Below are 19314 nucleotides of genomic sequence, written 5' to 3' on the forward strand. Positions count from 1 at the left end.
AAGAAAAGCAGGCCCAAACCATGATGCTACCACCACCATGTTTGACAGTGGGGATGGTGTGTTCAGGGTGATGAGCTGTGTTGCTTTTACGCCAAACATAACGTTTTGCATTGTTGCTAAAAAGTTACATTTTGGTTTCATCTGACCAGAGCACCTTCTTCCACATGTTTGGTGTGTCTCCCAGGTGGCTTGTGGCAAACTTTAAACAACACTTTTTAGGGATATCTTTAAGAAATGGCTTTGTTCTTGCCACTCTTCCAGATTTGTGCAATATACGACTGATTGTTGTCCTATGGACAGAGTCTCCCACCTCAGCTGTAGATCTCTGCAGTTCATCCAGAGTGATCATAGGCCTCTTGGCTGCATCTCTGATCAGTCTTCTCCTTGTATGAGCTGAAAGTTTAGAGGGACGGCCAGGTCTTGGTAGATTTGCAGTGGTCTGATACTCCTTCCATTTCAATATTATCGCTTGCACAGTGCTCCTTGGGATGTTTAAAGCTTGGGAAATCTTTTTGTATCCAAATCCGGCTTTAAACTTCTTCACAACAGTATCTCGGACCTGCCTGGTGTGTTCCTTGTTCTTCATGATGCTCTCTGCGCTTTTAACGGACCTCTGAGACTATCACAGTGCAGGTGCATTTATACGGAGACTTGATTACACACAGGTGGATTGTATTTATCATTAGTCATTTAGGTCAACATTGGATCATTCAGAGATCCTCACTGAACTTCTGAAGAGAGTTTGCTGCACTGAAAGTAAAGGGGGCTGAATAATTTTGCACGCCCAATTTTTCAGTTTTTGATTTGTTAAAAAAGTTTGAAATATCCAATAAATGTCGTTCCACTTCATGATTGTGTCCCACTTGTTGTTGATTCTTCACAAAAAAATACAGTTTTATATCTTTATGTTTGAAGCCTGAAATGTGGCAAAAGGTCGCAAAGTTCAAAGGGGCAGAATACTTTCGCAAGGCACTGTACACAGTTATAAAATTGGCAAGGTGGTGTAAGCCTACACGAAACACAGACCTTATTTTAAGTGAATATAAAAATATCCTATGGAATGAATCAATGGAATAAATTAATGAAATGAAGGAACCACTTTTCAGATTTTGCAAGGTGTCATGGGAATTATGACTCGCACTTCGGTAGTCAATTCTTACCATGTCCATTATTAAAATAGAGCCAGGACAGACCCATGGTAATGGCTGGAGTGGAATAGGTGGAATGATATCAAATACATCAACCACATGGTTTGATGCCATTCCATTTGCTTAGTTCCAGCCGTTAGGGGAGCCGTCCTCCCCTCAACACCCTCCACTCTATAAAACAATTCATTGGATGATGTTCAGTTTGTCACTCTTTAATTGATGTTGAGAGCGACGAACCCATCAATATTTTGCCGTTTGTCCAGCTTCTTTCATTTATAACAACCCATATACGTATATTAGCCTTCATTTGAGAGAGCAAACCATATTCCGAAGCTCAGCTAAAGGAGGTTACAGCAAAACCAGTAACTGTACTCACTTGAGAGATGGCCCTTGGGGTGTGCACTTTTAAAACAAGCACTCCATCAAAATGTCTGGGATTTATCTGTTCCCCTAACAGGTTCTATATCCTGGCCATTAGTGTTGTGTCAAGCCTGTCATTCAACCATCTTTCATCTTATGTTGTCAAACTGTTTGACGTGGGCATCAGCTACGAAGTGGCACTTTCGAGAACAGAGTGTGTGTATGTGTGTCTGAAGTGTTTCTGCTGCCCACCCACTGTGTGCCCACTGGGACGTTGGGCCTAATTGGCAGTGCCTAGAAGGGTCGGTATGACTCAGTGTGTTTGGCACAATGTAACTTCATGGTGTCATCCACTCCAATCAAGACCTGCTGTTTTTCATATCCGCTCTTAGCTCGAAAATAGAGCTTCTGAATGTTATACTGTCCAGAGGCAGTTTTTTATAGTAAGCAAGTATATTATTTGCCCTATACTGTCTTTAATGGGTGGAAAAGCTGTAATTTACTGCGCAACTATAATGAGTTGTGTGACCAAGATATCAAGATATTCCTTCTGCAGGCATGCACAAACATACTCCTGTGCGACATTGCAATTACCTTGGTGAAGTTGCAGTCACTACCTCTTTGTGGCACTAGTAATTTGTTAATATGATTTGCAAAAATATGCAATTTGATTAAACTCATGTTAAACAAATATTATGGCTGAACTCAAATGTGCTGGTTGAAAAAATACCAGTAATTATGATGTTTGAAAAGGGTATTTTGCTTTTAAATTATATTGTAAATTGGAATGGTAGAGTTGGTCAAATAACTCTTACACAGCCTGGTGGTGTGTTTTGGGTCATTGCCCTGTTGAAAAACAAATCAAATCATAAAAAAACTTTATTTGCCTCATGCGCCGAATACAACAAGTGTAGACTTTACAGTGAAATGCTTACTTACAAGCCCTTACCCAACAGTGCAGTTCAAGAATAATAAAATATTTAGGTTAAAATAAAACATAATAAGAAAAAGTAGTAACACAATAAGAATAACAATAATGACGCTATATACAGGGGGCACCGGTACCAAGTCTGTATGCAGAGGTACAGGCTAGTTGAGGTAATCTGTACATGTAGGTGGGGGCGAAGTGACTATGCATAGGTAACAAACAAACAGCAAGTAGCAACAGTTTACAAGGGGGGTAAAAGCTGCTGAGGAGCCTTTTGGTCGTATACTTGGCTCTCCGGTACTGCTTGCCGTGTTTGGAGTCTCTGACAATTTTATGAGCTTTCTTTTGACACCGCCTATTATATAGGTCCTGGATGGCAGGAAGCGTGGCCCCAGTGATGTACTGGGCCGTTCACACTACCCTCTGTAGCACCTTACAGTCAGATGCCGAGCAGTTGCCATACCAGGTGGTGATAAAACCGGTCAGGATACTCTCGATGATGCAGCTGTAGAACCTTTTGAGGATCTGGGGGCCCATGCCAAATCTTTTCAGTCTCCTGAGTGGGAAAAGGTTTTGTCGTGCCCTCTTCACGACTGTCTTGGTATGTTTGGACCATGATAGTTCATTGGTGATGTCGACACCAAGGAACTTGAAACTCTCGACCCACTCCACTACAGCCCCGTCGATATTAATGGGGGCCTGTTCGAACCACCTTTTCCTGTAGTCCACGATCAGCTCCTTTGTCTTGCTCACATTGAGGGAAAGTTTGTTGTCCTGACAGTTCTCTGACTTCCTCCCTATCGGCTGTCTCATCGTTATCGGTGATCAGGCCTACCACTGTTGTGTCGTCAGCAAACTTAATGATGGTGTTGGAGTCGTGTTTGGTCACAGAGTCGTGGGTGAATAGGGAATACAGGAGGGGACAAAGTACACACCCCTGAGGAGCCCCAGTGTTAAGGATCAGTGTGGCAGATGTGTTGTTGCCTTCTCTTACCACCTGGGGACAGCCCATCAGGAAGTCCAGGGTCCAGTTGCAGAGGGAGGTGTTTAGTCCCAGAGTCCTTAGCTTAGTGATGAGCTTCGTGGACACTATGGTGTTGAACGCTGTGCTGTAGTCGATGAACAGCATTCTCACATAGGTGTTCATTTTGTCCAGTTGAGAAAGGGCGGTATAGAGTGCGATTGAGATTGCGTCATCTGTGGATCTGTTGGGGCGGTATGCGAATGTGTCTAGGGTGTCCGGGAGGATGCTGTCAATGTGAGCCATGACCAGCCTTTCGAAGCACTTCATGGCTACCGACGTGAGTGCCACAGGACGGTAATCATCTAGGCAGGTTACCTTTGCTTCCTTGGTCACAGGGACTATGGTGGTCTGCTTGAAACATGTAGGTATTACAGACTCGGTCTGGGAGAGGTTGACAATGTCAGTGTAGACACTTGACAGTTGGTCTGTGCATGCTTTGAGTACACGTCCTGGTAATCCATCTGGCACAGTGGCTTTTTGAATGGTGACCTGTTTAACCTCTCTAGGGTATGTGAGACACTAGCGTCCCATCTGGCCAACATCCAGTGAGGTTGCAGAGCGCCAAATTCAATTACAGAAATGCTCATCATAAAAATTCAGAAAACAAAACATATTTTACATAGGTTTAAAGATTAACTTCTTGTTCAACCAACCACAATGTCATATTTATAAAATGCTTTTCGGTGAAAGCATACCTAGCCCAGAACATACCTAGCCCAGAACATAGCCCAGTTGACAAATTATTACAAACAGTAACCAGCCAAGCAGAAGCTTTACAAAACTCAGAAATAGAGATAAAATGAATCCCTTACCTTTGATCTTCATATGGTGGCAATCAGAAGACATTCATTTACTCAATAAATGTTCCTTTTGTTCGATGAAGTCTCTTTATATCCAAAAACCTCGGTTTTGTTAGCGTGTTTTCTTCAGTAATCCATAGGCTCAAACTCAGTCAAAACAATCAGACAAAATATCCAAATTGTATCCGTAAAGTTCATAGAAACATGTCAAACGATGTTTATATTCAAGTCCTAAGTCAATGAATACTGTAAAGTCATTGAATATAAAACTACAAAACCAACAAAAAAACCTATTTCCTGAATGGATTTTTCTCAGGTTTTCACCTGCTAAATCAGTTCTGTTATACTCACAGACATGATTTGAACAGTTCTGGAAACGTTAGAGTGTGTTCTATCCAAATCTACCTAGTTATATGCATATCATATCTTCTGGGCCCGAGTAGCAGGCCGTTTAATTTGTGCATGATTTTCATCCAAAATTCCGAATGCTGCCCCCTACCTTAGAGAGGTTAAAGGTTTTGTTCACATTGACCTCCGAGAGCGTTATCACACAGTCATCCAGAACAGCTGGTGCTCTCAGGCATGCTTCAGTGTTGCTTGCCTCAAAGCGAGCATAAAAAGGCATTTAGCTCATCTGGTAAGCTCGCGTCTGGCTTCCCCTTTGTAGTCCGTAATAGTTTTCAAGCCCTGCCACATCCGATGAGCATCACAGCTGGTGTAGTAGGATTCAATCTTAATCCTGTATTGACGCTTTGCTTGTTTGATGGTTCGTCTGAGGGCATAGAGGGATTTCTTATAAGCGTACGGATTAGTCCCCCACCCCTTGAAAGCGGCAGCTATAGCCTTTAGCTCGATGCGGATGTTGCCTGTAATCCATGGCTTCTGTTTGGGATATGTATGTACAGTCACTGTGGAGACAACGTCATCGATACACTTATTTATGAAGCCGATGACTGTGGAGGTGTATTCCTCAATGCCATTGGATGAATCCTGGAACATAGTCCAGTCTGTGCTAGCAAAACATTCCTGTAGTGTAGCATCCACGTCATTTGACCACTTCCGTATTGAGCAAGTCACTAGTACTTCCTGCTTTAGTTTTTGCTTGTAAACAGGAATCAGGAGGATATAATTGTGGTCAGATTTGCCAAATGGAGGGCGGGGAAGAGCTTTGTATGCATCTCCATGTGTGGAGTGAAGGTGGTCTAGGATTTTTTCCCTCTGGTTGCATATGGAGCGGCAGGGTAGCCTAGTAGTTAGATCATTGGACTAGTAACTTAAAGGTTGCAACTGCGAATCCCCGAGCTGACTAGTTAAAAATCTGTTGTTCTTCCCCTGAAAAAGGCAGTAAAACCCCTGTTCCTACACCGTCACTGAAATTAAGAATTTGTTATTAACTGACTTGCCTAGTTATATAAAGCTATTAAAAAAACATGTGACAATTTGGTAAAACTGATTTAAGTTTGCCGGCATTAAAGTCTCCAGCCACTAGGAGCGCCGCTTCTGGGGGAGCATTTTCTTCTTTGCTTAAAGGCCTTATTGAGTTGGTTGAGAGCAGTCTTAGTGCCAGCTTCGCTTTGTGGTGGTAAATAGACGGCTACGAATAATACAGATGAGAACTCTCTTGGTAGATTGTCATAATGTACTCTACCTCAGGTGAGCAATACCTTGAGACCTCTTTAATGACGCACCAGCTGTTATTGACAAAGACACACACCCCCACCCCTCTTCTTACCAAAGGTAGCGTCTCTGTTCTGCCGGTGCATGGAAAATCCTAAATTATAAAATCTAAATTCAGCCACGTCTCGGTGAAACATAAGATGTTTCAACTTTTAGTGTCCCGTTGGTAGGATAATCTTAATAGTAGGTCATCAATTTTATTTTCTAACAATGAGCATGGAGAATGGAAGGCATTGGGAGTTTCCTCGCTCGCCTCCGGCTTCTCAGAAGGAACCCCAATAGGCGTCCCCTTTTTAGAGTTAACTACACCTCAGATTGCATCCCAAATAAATGCTTCACAGAGTTCAAGTAACAGACACATCTCAACAACAGCTGTTCAGAGGAGACTGGGTGAATCAGGCCTTCATGGTCAAATTGCTACACAAGCAATGGACATTACACCGGTGGAAATCTGTCCTTTGGTCTGATGAGTGCAAATTTGAGATTTTTGGTTCCAACCACCATGTCTTTGTGAGACGCAGAGTAGGTGAACGGATGATCTCTGAATGTGTGCCTTGAAATCTTATTTAATCAGTTGTGGTGTCTTTGCAGCAATTCGACCATGAAGGCCTGATTCACGCCGTCTCCTCTGAACAGTTGATGTTGAGATGGGTCTGTTACTTGAACTCTTTGAAGCATTTATTTGGGCTGCAATTAACTCTAAAAATGGTTGAATAACAACCACAGTTGTTGTAGAGGGTACAACATGCCAGCACCTCAGGAGGAAATCTTAGTTGGCTTTGAGAGAGAGCGAGAGAGATAGAGAGAGGAGACCCCGCTTACACGAGTCCGAGGGTGCACAAAACTGGACAGGACGATCAGGTCAGTGACTCAAGCCTGGCACGACGTGGCGCACCCTTCCTAGGGAAGGCATGGGATAGCGCCAGTGAGTCAGCCCCCGTAACAGAGGCAGAGAATCCCAGTGGAGAGAGGGGAGCTGGCCAGGCAGAAATATTAAGGACGGTTTGTCACTCCAGTGCATTGCCATTCACCTTGCACTCCTGGGTCAGACTACACTTGACCATAGGACCTACTGAAGAGAGTAGTCTTCAGTAAAGACTGAGTCTACGTCTCTCACATGAGTAGGCAGACCATGCCATACAAATTTAGCTCCATAGGAGAAAGCCCTGCCTCCAGCTGTTTGCTTAGAAATTGTAGGACAATAAAGAGGCCTGCGTCTTGTGACCCTAGCGTACATGTAGGTACAGTATGTACAGCAGGACCAAATCAGAGAGATAGGTAGGAACAAGTCCATGTAATGCTTTGTAGGTTAGTAGTAAAACCTTGAAATCAGCCCTAGCCTTAACAGGAAGCCAATGTAGAGAGGCTAGCATTGGAGTTGTCAGGTGCGTGAATGAGGACCCAAAAGCGAATTAACAAAACAGAGTTTCTTTAATGACGAAACACACGTAGGCTCAGATGGACAGGCAGATTCCGACAGGACAGGACAAGGTTAGATGAACATGCAGATTCCGACAGGACAGGACAAGGTTGCAGCAAACACGACGATAGTCTGGTTCAGGCATGAGTAACACAAACGAGAATCCGACAAAGACAGGAGCAGAAACAGAGAGAGATATAGAGACCTAATCAGAGGGAAAAAGGGAACAGGTGGGAAAAGGGGTGAACGAGGTAGTCAGAGAAGACAAGGAACAGCTGGGGGAAAGAGGGGAAGAAAAGGTAACCTAGTACGACCAGCAGAGGGAGACAGGGTGAAGAGAAAGGACAGAAACAAGACACAACATGACAATACATGACAGTACCCCCCCACTCACCGAGCGCCTCCTGGCGCACTCGAGGAGGAAACCTGGCGGCAACGGAGGAAATCATCGATCAGCGAACGGTCCATCACGTCCCGAGAGGGAACCCAACTCCTCTCCTCAGGACCGTACCCCTCCCAATCCACTAGGTACTGATGACCACGGCCCCGAGGACGCATGTCCAAAATCTTACGGACCCTGTAGATAGGTGCGCCCTCGACAAGGATGGGGGGGGGGGGGGAAGAAGAGCGGGGGCGCGAAGAACGGGCTTAACACAGGAGACATGGAAGACCGGGTGGACGCGACGAAGATATCGCGGAAGAAGAAGTCGCACTGCGACAGGATTAATGATCTGAGAAATACGGAACGGACCAATGAACCGCGGGGTCAACTTGCGAGAAGCTGTCTTAAGGGGAAGGTTCTGAGTGGAGAGCCAAACTCTCTGACCGCGACAATATCTAGGACTCTTAGTTCTACGCTTATTAGCAGCTCTCACAGTCTGCGCCCTATAACGGCAAAGTGCAGACCTGACCCTCTTCCAGGTGCGCTCGCAACGTTGGACAAAAGCCTGAGCGGAGGGGACGCTGGACTCGGCGAACTGAGATGAGAACAGCGGAGGCTGGTACCCGAGGCTACTCTGAAAAGGAGATAGCCCGGTCGCAGACGAAGGAAGCGAGTTGTGGGCGTATTCTGCCCAGGGGAGCTGTTCTGACCAAGACGCAGGGTTGCGAAAAGAAAGACTGCGTAAGATGCGACCAATAGTCTGATTGGCCCGTTCTGCTTGACCGTTAGACTGGGGGTGAAAGCCGGAAGAGAGACTGACGGAAGCCCCAATCAAACGGCAAAACTCCCTCCAAAATTGAGACGTGAATTGCGGACCTCTGTCCGAAACGACGTCTGACGGAAGGCCATGAATTCTGAAAACATTCTCGATGATGATTTGTGCCGTCTCTTTAGCAGAAGGAAGCTTAGCAAGGGGAATAAAATGAGCCGCCTCGGAGAACCTATCGACAACCGTAAGAATAACAGTCTTCCCCGCTGACGAAGGCAGTCCGGTGACAAAATCTAAGGCGATGTGAGACCACGGTCGAGAGGGAATGGGAAGCGGCCTGAGACGGCCGGCAGGAGGGGAGTTACCGGACTTAGTCTGCGCGCAGACCGAACAAGCAGCCACGAAACAACGCGTGTCATGCTCCCGGGTGGGCCACCAAAAACGCTGGCGAATGGAAGCAAGCGTACCCCGAACGCCAGGGTGGCCGGCTAACTTGGCAGAGTGAGCCCACTGAAGAACGGCCAGACGAGTAGGAACGGGAACGAAAAGAAGGTTCCTAGGACAAGCGCGCGGCGACGGAGTGTGAGTGAGCGCTTGCTTTACCTGCCTCTCAATTCCCCAGACAGTCAACCCGACAACACGCCCCTCAGGGAGAATCCCCTCGGGGTCAGTGGAGGCTACTGAAGAACTGAAGAGACGAGATAAAGCATCAGGCTTGGTGTTCTTAGAGCCCGGACGATAAGAAATCACGAACTCGAAACGAGCGAAAAACAGCGCCCAGCGCGCCTGACGCGCATTAAGTCGTTTGGCAGAACGGATGTACTCAAGGTTCCTATGGTCGGTCCAAACGACAAAAGGAACGGTCGCCCCCTCCAACCACTGTCGCCATTCGCCTAGGGCTAAGCGGATGGCGAGCAGTTCGCGGTTTCCCACATCATAGTTACGTTCCGACGGCGACAGGCGATGAGAAAAATACGCGCAAGGGTGGACCTTGTCGTCAGAGAGGGAGCGCTGAGAAAGAATGGCTCCCACGCCCACCTCTGACGCGTCAACCTCGACAACGAACTGTCTAGAGACGTCAGGTGTAACAAGGATAGGTGCGGATGTAAAACGATTCTTGAGGAGATCAAAAGCTCCCTGGGCGGAAACGGACCACTTAAAGCACGTCTTGACAGAAGTAAGGGCTGTGAGAGGAGCTGCCACCTGACCGAAATTACGGATGAAACGACGATAGAAGTTCGCGAAGCCGAGAAAGCGCTGCAGCTCGACGCGTGACTTAGGGACGGGCCAATCAATGACAGCTTGGACCTTAGCGGGATCCATCTTAATGCCTTCAGCGGAAATAACAGAACCGAGAAATGTGACGGAGGAGGCATGAAAAGTGCACTTCTCAGCCTTCACAAAAAGACAATTCTCTAAAAGGCGCTGGAGGACACGTCGAACGTGCTGAACATGAATCTGGAGTGACGGTGAAAAAAATCAGGATATCGTCAAGGTAAACGAAAACAAAGATGTTCAGCATGTCTCTCAGGACATCATTGACTAATGCCTGAAAGACAGCTGGAGCGTTAGCGAGGCCGAAAGGAAGAACCCGGTATTCAAAGTGCCCTAACGGAGTGTTAAACGCCGTCTTCCACTCGTCCCCCTCCCTGATGCGCACGAGATGGTAAGCGTTACGAAGGTCCAACTTAGTGAAAAACCTGGCTCCCTGCAGGATCTCGAAAGCTGAAGACATAAGAGGAAGCGGATAACGATTCTTCATTGTTATGTCATTCAGCCCTCGATAATCTATGCAGGGGCGCAGGGACCCGTCCTTCTTCTTAACAAAAAAAACCCCCGCTCCGGCGGGAGAGGAGGAGGGGACTATGGTACCGGCGGCAAGAGCTACAGACAAATAATCTTCGAGAGCCTTACGTTCGGGAGCCGACAGAGAGTATAGTCTACCCCGGGGGGGAGTGGTTCCCGGAAGGAGATCAATACTACAATCATACGACCGGTGTGGAGGAAGAGAGGTGGCCCTGGACCGACTGAACACCGTGCGCAGATCGTGATATTCCTCCGGCACCCCTGTCAAATCACCAGGCTCCTCCTGTGAAGAAGAGACAGAGGAAACAGGAGGGATAGCAGACATTAAACATTTCACATGACAAGAGACGTTCCAGGAGAGGATAGAATTACTAGACCAATTAATAGAAGGATTATGACAAACTAGCCAGGGATGGCCCAAAACAACAGGTGTAAAAGGTGAACGAAAAATTTAAAAAGAAATGGTTTCGCTATGATTACCAGAGACAGTGAGGGTTAAAGGTAGCGTCTCACGCTGAATCCTGGGGAGAGGACTACCATCCAAGGCGAACAAGGCCGTGGACTCCCTTAACTGTCTGAGAGGAATGTCATGTTCCCGAGCCCAGGTCTCGTCCATAAAACAGCCCTCCGCCCCAGAGTCTATCAAGGCACTGCAGGAAGCTGACGAACCGGTCCAGCGTAGATGGACCGACAAGGTAGTGCAGGATCTTGAAGGAGAGACAGGAGTAGTAGCGCTCACCAGTAGCCCTCCGCTTACTGATGAGCTCTGGCTTTTACTGGACATGAAGTGACAAAATGACCAGCGGAACCGCAATAGAGACAGAGGCGGTTGGTGATTCTCCGTTCCCTCTCTTTAGTCGAGATGCGGATACCTCCCAGCTGCATAGGCTCAGCACCCGAGCCGGCAGAGGAAGATGGTAGTGATGCGGAGAGGTGGGCAACGGAGAACGCGAGCTCCTTTCCACGAGCTCGGTGACGAAGATCAACCCGTCGCTCAATGCGAATAGCGAGTTCAATCAAGGAATCCACGCTGGAAGGAACCTCCCGGGAGAGAATCTCATCCTTTACCTCTGCGCGGAGACCCTCCAGAAAACGAGCGAGCAAAGCCGGCTCGTTCCAGCCACTGGAGGCAGCAAGAGTGCGAAACTCAATAGAGTAGTCTGTTATGGATTGATTACCTTGACATAGGGAAGACAGGACCCTGGAAGCCTCCTCCCCAAAAACAGATCGATCAAAAACCCGTATCATCTCCTCCTTAAAGTCCTGATACTGGTTAGTACACTCAGCCCTTGCCTCCCAGATTGCCGTGCCCCACTCACGAGCCCGTCCAGTAAGGAGAGATATGACGTAGGCGATACGAGCAGTGCTCCTGGAGTAAGTGTTGGGCTGGAGAGAAAACACAATATCACACTGGGTGAGGAACGAGCGGCATTCAGTGGGCTCCCCAGAGTAACACGGCGGGTTATTGATTCTGGGCTCCGGAGATTCGAAAGCCCTGGAAGTGGCCGGTGGATCGAGGCTGAGATGGTGAACCTGTTCTGTGAGGTTGGAGACTTGGGTGGCCAGGGTCTCAACGGCATGTCGAGCAGCAGACAATTCCTGCTCGTGTCTGCCTAGCATCGCTCCCTGGATCTCGACGGCTGAGTGGAGAGGATCCGAAGTCGCTGGGTCCATTCTTGGTCGGATTCTTCTGTCAGGTGCGTGAATGAGGACCCAAAAGCAAATTAACAAAACAGAGTTTCTTTAATGACGAAACACACGTAGGCTCAGATGGACAGGCAGATTCCGACAGGACAGGACAAGGTTAGATGAACATGCAGATTCCGACAGGACAGGACAAGGTTGCAGCAAACACGACGATAGTCTGGTTCAGGCATGAGTAACACAAACGAGAATCCGACAAAGACAGGAGCAGAAACAGAGAGAGATATAGAGACCTAATCAGAGGGAAAAAGGGAACAGGTGGGAAAAGGGGTGAACGAGGTAGTCAGAGAAGACAAGGAACAGCTGGGGGAAAGAGAGGAAGAAAAGGTAACCTAGTACGACCAGCAGAGGGAGACAGGGTGAAGAGAAAGGACAGAAACAAGACACAACATGACAATACATGACAGGAGTAATATGATTACATTTTTTGGTTCTATTTAAGATTCTAGCAGCCATATTTAGCACTAACGGAAACTTATTTTGTGCTTTATCTGGGTAGCCAGAGAGTAGAGAATTGCAGTAGTCTAATCTAGAAGTGACAAAAGCATTTTTGGACAAAACGGTTCCGAATTTTTGCAGTGTTACGAAGATGGAAAATAGCTGACCGATCAGGTTCCAGAGTAATTTATTTAATTTATTTATTTCACCTTTATTTAACCAGGTAGGCTAGTTCTCATTTGCAACTGTGACCTGGCCAAGATAAAGCGTAGCAATTCGACACATACAACAACACAGAGTTACACATGGAATAAACAAAACATACAGTAGAACAAAAGAAAACAAAAACTGTATACAGTGAGTGCAAATGAGGTAAGTTAAGGAAATAAATAGGCCATGGTGGCGAAGTAATTACAATATAGCAATTAAACACTGGAATGGTAGATCGGCAGAAGATGAATGTGCAGGTAGAGATACTGGGGTGCAAAGGAGCAAAATAAATAAATACCAGTATGGGGATGAGGTAGGTAGATAGATGGGCTATGTACAGGTGCAGTGATCTGTAAGCTGCTCTGACAGCTGGTGCTTAAAGCTAGTGAGGGAGATGTGAGTTTATAGCTTCAGAGGTTTTTGCAATTCGTTACAGTCATGGGCAGCAGAGAACTGGAAGTAAAGACGACCAAAGGAGGAATTGGCTTTGGGGGTGACCAGTGAGATATACCTGCTGGAGTGCGTGCTACGAGTGGGTGCTGCTATGGTGACCAGTGAGCTGAGATAAGGCGGGGCTTTACCTAGCAGAGACTTGTAGATAACCTGTAGCCAGTGAATTTTGCGAAGAGTATGAAGCGAAGGCCAACCAACGAGAGCGTACAGGTTGCAATGGTGGGTAGTGTATGGGGCTTTGGTGACAAAACGGATGGCACTGTGATAGACTGCATCCAGTTTGTTGAGTAGAGTGTTGGAGGATATTTTATAGATGACATCACAGAGGATTGGTAGGATGGTCAGTTTTACGAGGGTATGTTTGGCATCATGAGTGAAGGATGCTTTGTTGCGATATAGGAAGCCGATTCTAGATTTAATTTTGGATTGGAGATGCTTAATGTGAGTCTGGAAGGAGAGTTTACAGTCTAACCAGACACCCAGGTATTTGTAGTTGTCCACGTATTCTAAGTCAGAGCCGTCCAGAATAGTGATGCTGGACGGGCGAGCAGGTGCGGGCAGTGATCGATTGAAAAGCATGCATTTAGTTTTACTTGCGTTTAAGAGCAGTTGGAGGCTACGGAAGGAGAGTTGTATGTCATTGAAGCTCGTCTGGAGGTTAGTTAACACAGTGTCCAAGGAGGGGCCAGAAGTATACAGAATGGTGTCATCTGCGTAGAGGTGGATCAGAGAATCACCAGCAGCAAGAGCAACATCATTGATGTATACAGAAAAGAGAGTCGGCCCGAGAATTGAACCTTGTGGCACACCCATAGAGACTGTCAGAGGTCCGGACAACAGGCCCTCCGATTTGACACACTGAACTTTAACAGAGATGTAGTTGGTAAACCAGGCGAGGCAATCATTTGAGAAACCAAGGCTGTCGAGTCTGCCAATAAGAATGTTGTGATTGACAGAGTCGAAAGCTTTGGCCAGGTCGAAGAATACGGCTGCACAGTAATGTCTCTTATCGATGGCGGTTATGATGTTGTTTAGAACCTTGAGCGTGGCTGAGGTGCACCCATGACCAGCTCTGAAACCAGATTGCATAGCGGAGAAGGTATGGTGGGATTCGAAATGGTCAGTAATCTGTTTGTTAACTTGGCTTTCGAAGACCTTAGAAAGGCAGGGTAGGATAGATAGCAGTCTGTAGCAGTTTGGGTCTAGAGTGTCACCCCCTTTGAAGAGGGAGATGACCGCGGCAGCTTTCCAATCTTTGGGAATCTCAGACGATACGAAAGAGAGGTTAAACAGGCTAGTTATAGGGGTGGCAACAATTTCGGCAGATCATTTTAGAAAGAGAGGGTCCAGATTGTCTAACAATCTTGATTTGTAGGGGTCCCGATTTTTGCAGCTCTTTCAGAACACTAGCTATCTGGATTTGGGTAAAGGAGAAATGGTGGGGGCTTTGGCGGGTTGCTGTGGAGGGTGCCGGGCAGTTGACCGGGGTAGGGTTAGCCATGTGGAAAGCATGGCCATCCATAGAGAAATGCTTATTGAAATGATCAATTATAGTGGATTTATCGGTGGTGACAGTGTTTCCTAGCCTCAGAGCAGTGGGCAGCTGGGAGGAGGTGCTCTTATTCTCCATGGACTTTACAGTGTCCCAGAACTTTTTTGAGTTGGTACTACAGGAGGCAAATTTCTGTTTGAAAAAGCTTGCCTTAGCTTTTCTAACTGCCTGTGTATATTTGTTCCTAACTTCTCTGAAAAGTTGCATATCACGGGGGCTATTCAATGCTAATGCAGAACGCCACAGGATGTTTTTGTGCTGGTCAAGGGCAGACAGGTCTGGAGTGAACCAAGGACTATATCTATTCCTAGTTCTACATTTTTTGAGAGGGGCATGCTTATTTAAGATGGTGAGGAATGCACTTTTAAAGAATAGCCAGGCATCATCTACTGATGGGATGAGGTCAATGTCATTCCAGGGTACCCCGGCCAGGTCAATTAGAAAGGCCTGCTCGCAGAAGTGTTTCAGGGAGCGTTTGACAGGGATGAGGCGTGGTCGTTTGGTCGCAGACCCATTACGGATGCAGGCAATGAGGCAGTGATCGCTGAGATCTTAATTGAAAACAGCAGAGGTGTATTTGGAGGGCGAATTAGTTAGGATGACATCTATGAGGGTGCCCGTGTTTACTGATTTGGGGTTGTACCTGGTAGGTTCATTGATAATTTGTGTGAGATTGAGGGCCTCAAGCTTAGTTTGTAGCATGGCCGGGGTGCTAAGCATGTCGCAGTTTAGGTCACCTAGTAGCACGAGCTCAGAAGATAGATGGGGGGCAATCAATTCACATATGGTATCGAGGGCACAGCTGGGGCAGAGGGAGGTCTATAGCAAGCGGCAACAGTGAGAGAGTTGTTTCTGGAAAGGTGAATTTTTAGAAGTATAAGCTCAAATTGTTTGGGTACAGACTTAGATAGTAATACAGAACTCTGCATGCTATCTTTGCAGTAGATTGCAACACCGCCCCCTTTGGCAGTTCTATCTTGGCGGAAAACGTTATAGTTAGCAATGGCGATTTCACGGTTTTTGGTGGTTTTCCTAAGCCAGGATTCAGACACGGCTAAGCTTCTGGGTTGGCAGAGTGTGCTAAAGCAGTGAGTAAAACAAACTTAGGGAGTAGGCTTCTAATGTTAACATGCATGAAACCAAGGCTTTTGCGTTTACAGAAGTCAACAAATGAGAGCACCTGTGGGGTGGGAGTGGAGCTAGGCACTGCAGGACCTGGATTAACCTCCACATCACCAGAGGAACAGAGGAGAAGTAGGATAAGGGTACAGCTTAAGACTATACGAACTGGCCATCTAGCACGTTCGGAAAGAGAGTAAAAGGAGCAGGTTTCTGGGCACGATAGCATAGATTCAAGGCATAGTGTACAGACAAAGGTAAGGTAGGATGTGAGTACATTGGAGGTAAACCTGGGCATTGAGTAATGAAGAGAGAGATATAGTAACACAAGGTCCTTCACAGTTTTATTTGAGACGACTGTACAACCATTACGATTATTTGTCAGATCAAACAGCAGATTTCTTTGTTTCTTGGGACCTAGAACTAGCATATCTGTTTTGTCCAAGTTTAAAAGTAAAACATTTGCCACCAACCACAGGTGTGTTTCCTGATTTAATTAAGCAATTTACAACCCATCATGATAAGTGTGATGTATAAAATGCTGGGCAGGCCATTATTTTGGCTTCCATGCCTATGCCCCCATTGGATGACAATGCCCCCATCCACAGGGAACGAGTGGTCACTGAATGGGTTGATGAGCATGAAAACAATACCATAAGCCTCCTATTAAGACACTTTATGTTGTTTCCTTTCTTTTAGCAGTTAACTGTATAGGTGATTTCCAGATTCATTGGAAAACAGTACACATATGCCTGAAAACAGCATGTTCTATCATGCTATCAAAACCGACAGCCATATTCAACCAATCCAGGTAATCAGGTTTATAAAATAAAAAGATGATGGCTGTTTTTAATACTGAAATCAGCCCAATTAGATACACACGTCGTACTTGATGTCTTACTTTTTAATACCAACATTAGGAGGACCTTCCTAATATTAAGTTGTACCCCCCACCCCCCTCCTTTGCCCTTAGAACAGCCTCAAGTTGTCGGGGCTTGGAAGATATCAAAAGCCTTTCACAGGGATGCTGGCCATGTTGACTCCAATGCTTCCCACAGTTGTGTCAAGTTGGCTGGCTGTCCTTTGGGTAGTGGACCATGGATGGAAGGGATGCTCCTTTGCTGAAGATATGCGGTTCAGTCCATCTCGCTCCATATATGTGACAGGAGGGTAGATATATCCATATTTCATAAGGGAGTACACATCACCACCACTTGACAGCATGAAGGACAAGTGAGGAGGTGTTCACTAAGCAGGTGTGTCTTGATCTTGTATTTGTATATTCCCATCAAGAAGGCTACAGAAGTGCTGAGGCAATTTAATTTGAATGTTCATTCTAATCCACGATTCACTCCCCTGAAATGGCTCTACTTCAGCAGAACTGCCGTTCATTCTATTCTAGCGTCCCACCTGGCCAACATCCGGTGAAATTGCTGAGCGCGAAATTCAAAATACAAAATTTGTAATATTAAACATTCATGAAAATACAAGTCTTACATTGTTTAAAAGCTTAATTTATTGTTAATCCAGCCGCTTTGTCAGATTTAAAAAAGGCTTTACTGTGAAAGCACACCACCCAAGCAGAGGCGTCACGGAAGTCAGAAATAGCGATAAAATTAAAGCATTACCAACATTTTCCAGCCAAGCAGAGGCGTCACGGAGTCAGAAATAGCGATAAAATCAATCACTTACCTTTGAATATGTTCCTCTGTTTGCAATCACAAGGGTCCCAGCTACATAACAAATGGTCCTTTTGTTCGATAAAGTCCTTCTTTATATCCCTAAAAAGTCAGTTTAGTTGGCGCGCTTGACTCAGTAATCCACCGGTTTCCCAGAAGTTACCAATAAACTTCGTCCAAACAAGTCAAACAACGTTTCTAATCAATCCTCAGGTACCCTAATATGTAAAAATGTAAGATTATCCTCAGGTTTTCACCTGCTATATCAGTTCTGTTATACTCACAGACATTATTTTAACAGTTTTGGAAACTTTGGAGTGTTTTCTATCCAATGCTACCAATATGCATATCCTAGCTTCTGGGCCTGAGTAACAGGCATTTTAATCTGGGCACCTCATTCATCCAAACTTCCGAAGACTGCCCCCTATCCCTAATTAAAGGTCCTCAGGGAAATATTAATTCATTTTCAATTTATACAATAAGTCCTTATTGTATACCGCACATAAACATTGTGATTATATGATGGAGAAAAAATGTGATATTGTACTGCATTTTTGGAGACTAGAGTACAGATTAAGGAGAGTCTTCGGTGAGTGTGCGAGGCAATAGGAGACTACAGTTCTTTAATGTTAATGCCCTGCCTCGGTGGCCGAGCCTGAGATTTTTAAAAAGAAGCAGAAAAGACCAAATAAGACCGAAGAGATAAGTCTTCTGGTAGGTGACAGTTTTCACAGAAGTTCTGTGCGTGTAGGATGAAATACCAAAGGAAGTGGAACAAACACTAGTATTTTTAGCAAGGCCACACATGCACAACAAACCACCAGACATTTTAACAGTCTTTGTAGTAAAAGAAGTTGGCATTCATGTAAGGATGTGCTAAGAATGGAGTTGTATGGTGTGAGTATTGACTGTGAAACGTTCCTTTGTTCATGTACACACTACACAAGATATTATGTACTAATCAGCTGTTTGGCATGCAGCCATCTTTCATTCAACACTCAGTATAAACAAAGCCCATGATGTCCTGATAGTAATCATTACAAAGGAAGTGATCCCTCCCCACCAGATCCTTAGGGATGTACCCTAACAGTGTTTACCCAACCCTTTAGATTGGCTGACTCTGAGTCTCACACACCTGGCCAGACCCCTGCTACTGCATGCCTTGCACGCCACAAGCACACAGCTAACCATGTGGACTGTGGAGAACACTGATCACCACCACACCCTGTCCTGCTTCACAGCCTCTCCCTTCCATCCATTCTTCCCTCCCTCTGTCCCATCACTTCCTCTGTTCTCCCACCATTGGTGACCTTCCAGGTTCACCTGAAGAGAGAGTCATCAGTCATCAGTCATCTGCTCTCACATACATTAAATAACCAATGGCATGGTGTGTATGATGAGTTTATATTGGCTATTAAATGCAGTCAGACACATGTTAGGCCTATGGTTTTGTCTTTACATCATCTGAGGTGTTTTTTGGTACTGTCCTCTTTACTGTCTAGCATGTGTTGAAAGACAACTGGTTATCCATTGGTGCTAAGATATCAACCAACTGTGTATAGTTCTGGGTTAATTTTGTTCTTCATTTGTATGTTTAAGTAGATAAACTTCACGTTGAACTGTATGCTATGAACCAGTTAAGATAACTAGCTCTGTCTGTTTCTCTCTTCCTCTTTCCCAGCATGCCATAGATGCTGTCAGTGCAGGAGTCAGTCCGATCGGAGACACATCTTACAACTCCAGTCACTGGGACCTGGGAAGTGCCTTCTTCTTTGCTGGGACCGTGATTACAACGATAGGTATCCTCCACCACCAAACCTATTAACGCGTGACTCGCTCCTCTGA

At 45.8% G+C, this 19314-nt stretch overlaps 1 protein-coding gene across 2 annotated transcripts in view; it reads left to right on the forward strand.

Annotated features, from left to right (window-relative positions):
• LOC110504217 (potassium channel subfamily K member 10) overlaps positions 1–19314 on the forward strand; it is a 40307-nt gene that overhangs the window by 15025 nt on the left and 5968 nt on the right. For both annotated transcript variants that reach the window (XM_021583031.2, XM_036962948.1), the window contains exon 2: positions 19151–19268. In XM_021583031.2, the coding sequence (XP_021438706.2) occupies positions 19151–19268 (118 nt within the window). The remainder of the gene's footprint in view (positions 1–19150; positions 19269–19314) is intronic.

This window comes from Oncorhynchus mykiss, chromosome 25 (assembly GCF_013265735.2).
Source record: "Oncorhynchus mykiss isolate Arlee chromosome 25, USDA_OmykA_1.1, whole genome shotgun sequence".
Taxonomy (NCBI): Eukaryota; Metazoa; Chordata; class Actinopteri; order Salmoniformes; family Salmonidae; genus Oncorhynchus; species Oncorhynchus mykiss.